Genomic DNA, 11,672 nt, shown 5'->3' on the forward strand with positions numbered 1-11,672 from the left:
CCTCTCCTTCTACATGAAGTGCCTTCTGCTCTGCTCTGCTCTGCTCTTTTAGCAAATGCCTTGAATTAATATTGCTGCATATTATTAGACACCACCCAGTGAAACAAGTTCCAAAAGTAAGAACAAAATCAATAGAAAACAAATGAGCATATGTTGCCTACGGCTCACTTGGAGAGCAAAGTCACAGAGCCTTTTCAATGGATTTTGTGTAACTTACCTGAAAAATAGCTGAATGTGCTATACCCAGCCATTCTTTGGATCTAATACTCTTGGGAGACATCAGCCAAAGTCACACAGACTAAGGACAGTAGTAGGATTTACTGCAGCAAGCATAACCTGGTAGGGGAGGTCAGAAGAGGACTTCTCATGAGAGTATCATTTCCATTGGCTTATTTAGCTCTCTTTAAAGAGAAATTGGCACTCGTGAATAAGAATTCATAGCAAAAGAAAATTGATTTTTAATGGCAGCAGAGGTGCCCCCCTCACCTTCCCAAAGTACAATGCAGCATAAAGAAAAGTGTTTCATTAATATGTTCAACATGAGTGCTCAGATATACATACTATTAGCTGGTTGAGTAGCCGGCTGCAATAATGCAAAATCAATGTCAGACCTCCGTCTCCCTATAACTAAACAATGACAACGAAGCTGAAAAACTCAAGGTTATTATTGCTTTTGAATGCAAAGTCACACTTTGAGTGTTAGTGGCAGTAAGAGACCAACTTTTGTATTTGTTCTGCACTTCTCAATTAGGAGTTTTATAATGAAGGGTTTTGACAATTCAGACATAGACTCCTTTATTTCTCTGGCATAAACCTCCACTGGCTCTGTATTTCCAGAAGTAAATATATATTCTTGAGTTTTCAGGAAAGGGGAGTTCATGTATTCTGCAGTTTCAGGGTGGCTGGACAGCCTCATGACCTTGCATAGAAACAGGTCATGAGGAGTCATCTCTTACTTCCAGCTGCCTCCTTTTGGTGGCAGTGAGAAATCTGGAAACCTACGTTCTGAGTTTTCCATTGGCAGATTGTTGTCTATTTGAAATGATTTAACCATAAAAATTAAATAATTAAATTAATTATTACATTAAATTAAATAATTAAAATTAAATAGTCCATTCCGGTATGTACTTACATATCATAAACATAAATAAAAATATTAAACCTAAAACATCGTATTATGTTTTATCATAATATCTTAAACATAAAATATTATTTGTAGCCTATTTTGGATAATTCCTGCAAATTTGAGGAAAATCCACTCATTCTACTCTAGCATTTTAAACTGAGCTGAAACAGTACTCTCTGGGTAAAGTAGAATCTGTATATGCCCTATAGAATTCAGTGCCCATTCAGTCCCTGTGCATCACACCACGGGCTACCCCCTTACCCAACGTGCTCACTGCCCCCCCCACCTGACAAGGCCAATACTTTGAATTTGTTATTTGAAGAAGTAAGCTGTGCATTGAATTAAATACTGGACCGAGAGGAGAAACTAAACCATTATATCAAAAATGGAGGCTTGGGGCGCCTGGGGGGTTCAGTTGGCTGAGTGTCCAGCTCTTGCTTTTGGCTCAGGTCATGATCTCATGTCGGGCTCTGCGCTCAGGCGGGAGTCTGCTTGAGATTCTCCCTCTGCCTCTGCCCCTACCCCTGTGCTTGCTTGCTCGCTGTCTCTCTCTCTTTCTCAAATAAATAAATAAATCTTAAAAAAAAAAAAAAAGAGGACCAAATTCTTTAAAAAATAAAAAAAATTGGCTCAAATGCCCTATGTAAGTGCATCCTGTAAATCTGTACATCATTGCATAAAAATAATCCTGCACAAATGTCAGTCCCAAGTCCTCTGCAGAAAGGCTGAACCTAGAATCACACAGTTTGGGATCTAGATCCCAGGTCTCCTGACTTATTAGCTTCCCGTTTTATTGGAAACATCTACCGCTTCTCTAAACGTAAAAATGAAAGTTGTACTTATATTGTTTAATGCATCTCTTTGTGGCTTTTAAAGTATGATTGAGGTATTGGGGTATTTAAAGTATGATCTGGGGGCGGCTGGGTGGCTCAGTGGGTTAAAGCCTCTGCCTTCGGCTCAGGTCATGATCCCAGGGTCCTGGGATCGAGCCCCACATCGGGCTCTCTGCTCAGCAGGGAGCCCGTTTCCTCCTCTCTCCGCCTGCCTCTCTGCCTACTTGTGATCTGTCTGTCAAATAAATAAATAAATAATCTTTTAAGTATGATCTGGTGGTTCAGTTGGTTAAGCATCGGACTCTTGATCTCAGCTCAGGTCTTGATCATGAGTTCAAGCCCTGCATTAGGCTCCATACTGGGAGTGGAGCCTACTGAAAATAAAAATTAAATAAAGTATGCCTAAGGTAGTAAAACATTAGGAAACATCTCTTGTGCTCATGCATTGACTCAGGGAAATTATTTGTATATATGTATACAGTACTAAATACTGAAAAATAGTATGTACATAAAGTCCCAAGAATTAATGCATAGCCTAATTTTAGTATGTTCCAATAGGTAAAAAAAAAAAAAAAAAAAAAAAAGGAATGGAATGGAATCCAAAACCTTTTAATGACTTCTAGTTCCTTTTGATCATGTTTCCTTTCTGGCTTAACACTAATCCTAGAGGACACCTGGGTGGCTCAGTTGGTTAAGCATCCAGTTCTTGATTTCAGCTGAGATCATGATCTCAGGGTCGTGCGATCAAGCCCTGTGTGGGGGTCCGTGCTGGGTTGAAGTCTGCTTAGGATTAATTTTCTCTCTCCCTCTGTCTCTCCCACCCCCTCTCTTTAAAACACACACACACACACACACACACACACACACACACACAACTTATCCCTGAGGTTTAGGAAGATCTCTTTGCTTTAGCAGAACTAATAATTCCCTTTCTCGTTTTTAGCCCAGCCTTCAAGTGAACCATGTGAAGTTACAAAATTTGGTCAAGCCCAGTGTAGATTATGTCTGCCAGCTGAAATTTCCTTCTGGCAATTATCCTCCTTGTGTGGATGACAATCGAGATCTTCTAGTCCATTGGTGTCACGGTTCACCTGGAGTGATCTACATGCTCATCCAGGCCTATAAGGTACTGTGAATTTTCTCATTTTCAAAATAAATTGGAAAATGTAACCTAAAATTCTATAACTTACAATTGTTTTTTATGTATAATCTTTAAAGGAGCAATAGATAAATTACTTGTTGGACCTACAATCACTTTGCTAAATGGATTATAATTCATTCTCATTGTCTCCATCTGTATGAGGGCAGACACTACTTCATAGATCAGGAGACTGCTTCACTAACAGTGGAATAGCCCAGATTATAGCTTCACTGGCAGAGCCAAGATAAGTATCCCAGTTCAATTAAAAATAGAACCTTTCAGGGTACCTGGGTAGCTCAGTGGGTTAAAGCCTCTGCATTCGGCTCAGGTCATGATCTCAGGGTCCTGGGATCGAGCCCCACATCCGGCTCTCTGCTCAGCAGGGAGCCTGCTTCCCTTCCTCTCTCTGCCTCCTTCTGTGTCTACTTGTGATCTCTCTCCCTGTCAAATAAGTAAATAAAATCTAAAAAAAAAAATAGAATCTTTCTTGGGCACATGGGTGCCTTAGGTTGGTCAAATGTCTCTTGATCTCTGTTTAGGTCATAATCTCAGGGTTGTGAGATGGAGCCTGCTTAAGATTCTACCCCCCTCCCTAAAAAACAAACAAACAAACAAAAAATACTGTATTGGGGCACCTGGGTGGTACAGTTGATTAAGTGTCCAACTCTCGGTTTCAGCTCAGGTCATGATCTCAGGGTCATGAGATCGAGCCCCCCATCAGGCTCCATACTCGGCACAGAGTCTGCTAAAGTTCCTGTCTTTCTCTCCCTCTGCTGCTCCCCACCACACTTTCTCTCCTGCTGTCGCTCTCACAAATAAATAAATACTTATTTAAAACAAATAAAATCTTTCTTGTGCATTGCTGATAGGATTGTAAAATGATGTGGCTGCCATAGAAGAGAGTTTGGTAGTTCCTCGAAAAATAAACATAGAATTAATATGTGATTCAGCAATTCAACTCCAAGGTATATATACCCAAAAAATTAAAACACAAGGATTTGTATAGATGTTACACAGATGTTCCATAGCAGCATTGTTCACAGTGGCCAAAAGGTGGAAACAGTTCAAGTGTCCATGCACAGATGAATGGATAGACAAAATGTGGTGTGTGTCCATATACATATCTACAGTGGAATGTTATTGAGCCACAGGAAAGAAGGAACTTCTGATCCATACTGCAACATGCATGAACCTTGGAAATATTATGTTAAGTGACATAAGCCAGATGCTAAAGGACAAATAATGTATGATTCCATTTATATGGTGTGATGGTTAGTATGAGGTATGTAGAGTAGGCAAATTCATACAGAACATAGAAGAGAAGTTACCAGGGATTGGTGCTGGGGTGGGAATGCATTATCATTTAATGGGTAATTAAATTTCATCACTTCAAATAGGGGTGATGAAAGTGTTCTGGAAATAGTGGTAATGATTATACAAAATTGTGAAGGTAATGAATGCCACTGAATTATACACGTAAAGTGATTAAAATTATAATTTTTATATTTTCTTTATTTTACTATAACAAGAGAAATGCAAATATTGTTTCTAAAAAACATGCTATGGCAGAGCCATAATCTGAGGAGAAAAAGGTTTTATTTGAAAGACAAAAAAATAATAGAAGTAAACCAAGATATCTGTGTCCGTTAGTGCCAGATCTACAAATTACAAATCTATGAACTATAAACAAGCATTGGCATGTCATATTCTAAATAAGCTTCTGGTATATCAAATTTTACTTGCAGTAAGTTGGATATAATGGAAAAACTTTTTAAACTGCCCCATTCTCCTTTTAAGAACACTTAGTTTGCAGTGAGATACTAGAAATATCTACTCAGAATATTTCTTGAGTCTTTGATCAATATATAGAAGATTATAAAGGTATAGCTCTATTTTTCTGACAAAGTATAGTATGTTATAATCAAATTCAATTTTGTAATCAATTTTCTAAACAGTTTCTTCTCCAGTTTGTAAAGAAACGTCCTAATGGTGAAGGGCATTATTGTTAACCAGAGAAGATAACATGTGGTCCTTTGGAAAGTAACTAATGATAATAGCAAGTCACAAGTAAAATAATGCTACTTCTCCAGTAACACCTATATCTGTAAACACAGACCGCACATAAAATGTAGATGGCACAGGCAAGGTCGTGTGCAGTTATTTAAAAGCAAAAAAAGCAAAGCTAGTAAAGTTTTGTAATTCATCCCCACTGACAGGACCCATCTCTCTGGCTCTAAATGCCTTGTTCTTTCTTGCCAAGCTACCTCCATCTCACCTCCCTTCCGCCCTCACCCTCCTTTCCCATCAGGAAGGAATGTCGAGAGGAACTTCTTTCGTACCACTTGTAATAAGACTTGCCCTTGGCTCTGCAGGCGTTCCGAGAGGAACGGTATCTCAACGACGCCTACCAGTGCGGTGACCTGATCTGGCAGTACGGGCTGCTGAGGAAGGGGTACGGGCTGTGCCATGGCACTGCGGGGAACGCCTACGCCTTTCTCACGCTCTATAACCTCACGCAGGACAAGAAGTACCTGTACAGGGCCTGTAAGGTAGGCATCAGCACTGTCGGAAAGAAAACACCTTCCCCTGGGAGGCTGTAGAAGGGGCTCTAGTTCAGTCTGATATGATTCATTCCTCCTTTAAACCATCACGAGTCTGTGGAACACATAAGAGAAGCCTTCCAAAATCATTCCATTGAATTCACCTTCTTGTCTAAGGACACAGTTCTACTCAACAGCATTTATGAGGGGACAAAAGAAACAAGTTCTGCTTTCATGACCTGGGAGACAGGGGCTCAGGTAGCATGTAACATTCCTCTCTACTGCGCTTCATCCTCTTTCAGACCATCTGTTTCTCTGTATCAACCCCTTTTTTCTGCCTTGAAGATACTTTTCAAAGTAATTCTTAGGGATAATCTCTATCCACGTTTGGGGGTCTCTGGAAGGAGTCACTACAGTAACTTACCTTGGTCTCACTTTCAGTTTGCTGAGTGGTGCTTAGATTATGGAGAACACGGTTGCAGGACGCCGGACACCCCCTTCTCCCTCTTCGAAGGTATTTTCCACACGTTTACTTAGTTGCCTTGTAATGTCAGCATCTCCTTCTCTGCTTGGTAATCAATGAATTTGAATTTGAGCTTTATCAACAAATGAATTTTATAATCATTTCTTGAACTACGTACGTCTTTCCTTCTTAATATGAAAACTCAGTATTAAAAGTCAGGTAGTACATGGACTCTCAGACCTAATACCGGTGGTCGTAATGATGACTACATCTGTGGAGCCAAGCACACGCTTGGCATTTTGCAGGTGCCATCGTAAATCATGTCAGCAAAAACATACACACATCATTGTCCTTATGTCACAAATGAGGACACTGAAGCTCTGACAGGTAAGTGGGCCATGGTGCCATGTGAAGGAGCTGACCTACGATAAATGGCAGGGCTGTGCCTTGAACTTCTGTGGTTCAACTCTCCTTCCTGTCTTCCGCCCGGACGGAGAGACTGAGCACACTAGTGATCTAGTGTTGACCTGCGACATATATAAATCCAGGCAGACGGCCCTTGCGTTGAAACCCTTGCCATTAGTATCATAATGCTGCTGATGCTACAGGACGAAGCCACGGTATAAAATGGACTCATTGGTGTAATAACTTCTGCCTCTTTTTCTTCCTTCAGGAATGGCTGGAACAATCTATTTCCTGGCTGACCTCCTCGTGCCCACAAAAGCCAGGTTCCCTGCGTTTGAACTATAAAAGGAAAGCCTGCCCCCTGCAACTCACTGCATGACCCTTTCTGTATATCAAACCTGGCCTGAGTGCTTCCGTTGCTTTTCAAGGAAACAGAGTCAAACCGTGTGCTGCATTTACTTGAGTTGTCTTTTTTTCAGAACTTGTCTTCAGTTCCTTTTGTCTGTCATTTACTTTTACTTAAAAGTATCCAAGGAAATGTTTTAACGTTAACCTCAATTTCTACCTAAAGGTAGGATGAGTGGTATGTATAGTGTTTTGAGGGCATGGGGATATATATTTTTCGGAACTTAGAGGAAATCTCTTACTTAAGCTTATGAATGTAACTATCTGTTGCTGTTCAAAAAATGTTTAAAGGAAACTAAATGTAGATAAAGATAAATATATGGTTATTGGTGGGTATTGCCCTCTACCTTTATAGTATTTTTCCTCCAGTAGTGCAGACAGTTTTGTGACTGTTTTTCCTTAGGTGGTTCATTGTGAAGGGGAACAAAAATATTAACTGTATGCTTCTGAGACAAAAGTTGCAAGAGTTGCAGACTGGTTTAAGGACCTAAATACTGTTTTTCAAATTCACAGTACTGGTTTAATAGAGATAAAGATACTTTCAGATCTGCTTCCTCTTGGTAGTAAAGCATCCAGGTTCTGTAAGTCAACATTTTTATCAAAAAGTTCTAAAATGCTATGGTGGTTTTGAAAATGCTGATTTGAAGGTTAGTTTCAAGATAAGCTAACAAAGTTTATTAATAGTTTTTTCTAAAATAAGCGAGTGTATTTTTGAACTGTTTATTTAAATTTGTTTGTTCTTTGGAATTAGTGTAAGATCAGGAGACAAGTTTCCTGTTCGTGAATTTGTTATGACTTGGGGTTTCAGTCCACCCAACCTTCTAAACTTTGACTCGTGCTTTACTTCCTTGGCAATGACTGTGCTTTCAGTGCTCGCTGTTTGGTACAAGCCATAAGATATTTTCCTCCCTTTCAGTCTATCTGGATGTTTGTTTTTTCACTAAATAGTATAGTGCTCTACATCTCTTTTAAAGGGGGAAGGAGGGCTATGTAGCCAATAACTTGAGCCAAAACACTAAGCTTTCCGTAGAAATGCTGTTTACTTAGGAGATATTAGCCAGTGAAAATGTTTAGAACAAATAGATCCTATCTCTCTGCGTATCCTAGGCTTAACTTCCCTCAGATTCTGAGCCCTCGGGCTCCGGTCTTTATGTGGTAGTTGAAGGACCCCTGGTGCTTCACATTCTGTATAGATGTCCGACTCTTCAGCTTCCCCTCGCCTTCCTTCCTTCGCTCCCTTTCCCAGGCTGCTTTCATCCTTTCTGTCTATTTCAGCTGATTTTAGAACATTTTGCGGCTTTACAAAACAGGGTCTAAGAATTTTAAATGTGCCTATTTCATGGCTTTCTCAGTCTCAAAAGCATGCTATTTTTATTTTAACTTTGAACCAAATCCCACTGGGTATATGTTGGTTCCTATGGATAATAGTCCCCTATTATTTCACAATCAGCACCAAAATAGTTTATATTATTGGAAATTGTCTGACCTTTTTAAGGCTACCAACAGAAGGATCTGAAAAAAAACAGCCCACTGCTCGGTTCCTAGGATTAGCTTATTCCTCTGTGACTCGCACCAGTTGGGCAAACCTTGTGCCTCTCAGATGTCGGAAGTGCTGGTCAGCTGTGCCTTTCTTCCAGACATTTCCGATGAGCAGTGGTGGCATTTATAGTAAAGCTAATTTGCCTTGGGCTGGGTGTCCAACATGAAAGAATAAAACCCATGTAGTTTAGTTAAATGTCTTACTATGCTGTGCCTGTACTTTTAGCTACTATAATTACTAACCAAGGGAAAGAGGCAAAACACACTTTCTGTTAGCCAGAGGAAACTTAATCACAGTGCATCTCCAAACATCGTGATTAATTGAACCCAGGGAAGACTTCAAGGCAGCAAGAAGAACATTTTGAATAAGATTCTTGTTAATACTTACATTGCAATTTAACTACTGCCACCCATCCATTAACAAACTCATCAATACAAACACAATTCAGTTTCATTTTTTTATTTAGCTTTTTAGGACTTATTAAACTGGCAGGATTTTCTGTTCATGCCATTGTTTTTCTTTATAGTTAAGAGGTAAGAAAATTTGATAGGCTTTTAAACTCAAGCAAAAGCTATAAAATTAAGACCAATTCCCTAACACCATGGTAGAAACTGAGAAACTTTTATGCCAGCTTTCTTAGTTTTAAAAGGAAGTGGCATCATTGCAGTTATATTTCTGTTATATCATTTTCCCTCAGCTATTTTCATCTTTTTTTTTTTTTTGATTAAAAAAACCTTTGCAAAAGTTGCTTCCCCAAAAAACTCCATAGTATCTCTTCTCTCCCCACCCAAAGACTAGGAGTAAAACCTTAGAAGTTTGTGAGCCGTGTTCATCTATCCCGCCATGTGTTTCTGTTCCCATAGTGAGGACGCATTACAGAAGTTAACGTTTCATCATGTAAAAAGTGTGAATGTTACCTCAGCCATTTCCATCTATCCCATTGGGCTTTGGTCTTTCATCCTTAGAGTCACTGGTTTCCTTTTCATCTTTGATGTCAGTTCTGATTATTTGACATCAAAAGCCTTCGTGGTAGGAAGAGTTTGAGGTACAAGTGGGTCCGCGACCACTTTATCTTCTCACTGCCACTTCCCTACATAACAGAATCGAGAGACATACTCTGCTCCTATGGCCCCAGGTTCACTTATGTCTGATCTTACGGTGCCCTGCCTTCTGCTAGCTGATCTGAAATACAGAATGTGAAGAGTGAACATTTATTCATCTACTCCTTTGGCTGCTGGAACTGATCTGCAGTCCTCTGTTACTCATACTGATTTCTGATTCCACTTCTGCTTCCCCTAAATAGGTCAGAGCCTCCCATTTGCCTATTGCTGAGCTGTAGAAAGAACTGTTTCCCTCCTGTAGGTATAAACTGAGTATTGGGGATATTCAGGGAACCCACCCCCACATTATATTGCCATTTACTGGGAAGGGTTGGGATCATAAGTATTTCTATGTTCTGCAAAGGAGTTCACTTAGTGGTTCTCAATAAAATTTTATTAGGACTCTTATGTGTCATGTTCTTTCTGTTTGCTTTGTTTTAAACTTAAGAAATGTTTTCCTTTTATGGTAGATGGGGGCTCTTTCTCTATACTCTCATTCCCTGGGGTTTGTTCCCGACTTATTCTTCATTGTTTTGTCAAATAAGATTTGCATTACTTTCTGGAAAGTTTTTAGAGGGAAATATTTTTAAATCTGATTGTGATGGAAATCAGGAGGAATCTACTAGGATCCAAACAAAGCAGTATATTAACCATCTCATACCTATGAGAATCCACCCTGTGGTTCATAACTATAGGCCTACTTCTAGAAATTTCCCTGCTGACCAATTCTGAAAGGAACTTTGAATAGAAGAAGACATTAAATAAGGCATAATTATAAAATGTATATTCAGAGGTTGGAGAGTTCTGCTGAATCACCTGACAGGACTTTGTACAACCGTGTCCATGCCACAGCTATGTGGTGTCACTTAGCACAACAGAGATTTGCCAAATTATAAAATACTTCTTTTCATCCCTGAATTAGATTTTGTCCTCTGGTACGTAGGATGAAAATGCCCTTCGTTACCCCTAGTCTGCTGTTTGAATGACTCATAATAGTAAGGATAAATGCACAGTTATGTTTATTTCTCTCCTTTGAATGAACAAATGTATAGATGGTGGTAATCACAACTTTAGATGCGGGCAATGAGGCATGGAGAGGACAGTGCCTCACCGAGGCGTCCCAGAGCCTGCAAAGTGATGCCTGGCGCGTTCGCACTAACTTGCCACAGGATTGCATTGCAGTGCAGAAGGCCAGCCAGCGCTGTTGGCTTTACCACTCCCTGGCTCATCCTCCAAATAGGAGGAAAACACTGACAAGCACATTAAATTGCACACTTGTGAGCTCATGCACAAATAAACTTGAAGAACTAATTCGTCCCTTGTGACTTACCTCACTATAGTTTGATTTATTTTTTCCTAACTTTACATTAGAAAAGAATTTGTCTCTCTCCTCTTTATACTCTCTGAAGAGAGTAAGAATTTTTTTCTGTCATTTCTTTTTCCCTAGATCGTTCCCACTGTGGACTCAGTGTCATTAAAAGTTTCGTGTATTCTCTGTAAGCATCACTGAAACTGAGAAAAACCTGCAAGTCAGTCCCCTAATAATTTGCTTTCTTATTCTGTTTCCCATCCACACTCGCCCTTTTCCTTCCAAAGTTGAGGGTCAATTAACAAAGCAAGAGAACTCTGGCTTTTTTTTACAACTGAGGACATATTGGCTTCATCGGTCCCATTATGTAAACTATTGAAACACCATTTTCCAGAAACCCGGTGCTTGTGCATCCTCAGGGACTTACCTGACAATTTCCTGAGTAATGGGAGAAAGCAGCAAACACAATAAACCGAGAGGTGAAATAATGAGGATAGAAAAATGGATCTTAGCAGGACCACTGCCCATAGTCCCCCAGTTTAATTTCACATTTCGACATTATGTTAACTTCTCAGGCACATGCAAATGACAACCATGGTGACATTAAATCTGCAGCTAATGTTCTATCTACAAATACATGTTCGAGAAAGCATTTGTGAGGCATTTAGTTGTTACGCAGGGAAAGGCGGAACTCGTGACATCATTTTATAAAGTAGTGTCACAGTTGCCCAATTTCTCTTCTCTGATGGAGCTGGGATATTAAGAAAGGCATCTGTAACCCCAAAAATACTGATGGGACTAGCTGTGAAA

At 39.8% G+C, this 11,672-nt stretch overlaps 1 protein-coding gene across 3 annotated transcripts in view; it reads left to right on the forward strand.

The window, feature by feature from the left end:
• Positions 1 to 9,960, forward strand: part of LANCL1 (LanC like glutathione S-transferase 1) — a 38,536-nt gene extending 28,576 nt beyond the window's left edge. For all 3 annotated transcript variants that reach the window (XM_080798104.1, XM_080798102.1, XM_080798103.1), the window contains 4 exons: positions 2,903 to 3,085; positions 5,473 to 5,649; positions 6,082 to 6,154; positions 6,777 to 9,960. In XM_080798104.1, the coding sequence (XP_080654230.1) occupies positions 2,903 to 3,085; positions 5,473 to 5,649; positions 6,082 to 6,154; positions 6,777 to 6,853 (510 nt within the window). In that variant the 3' untranslated portion in view covers positions 6,854 to 9,960. The remainder of the gene's footprint in view (positions 1 to 2,902; positions 3,086 to 5,472; positions 5,650 to 6,081; positions 6,155 to 6,776) is intronic.
• Positions 9,961 to 11,672: the final 1,712 nt, after the last annotated feature.

This window comes from Martes martes (assembly GCF_963455335.1).
Source record: "Martes martes genome assembly, chromosome: 3".
Taxonomy (NCBI): Eukaryota; Metazoa; Chordata; class Mammalia; order Carnivora; family Mustelidae; genus Martes; species Martes martes.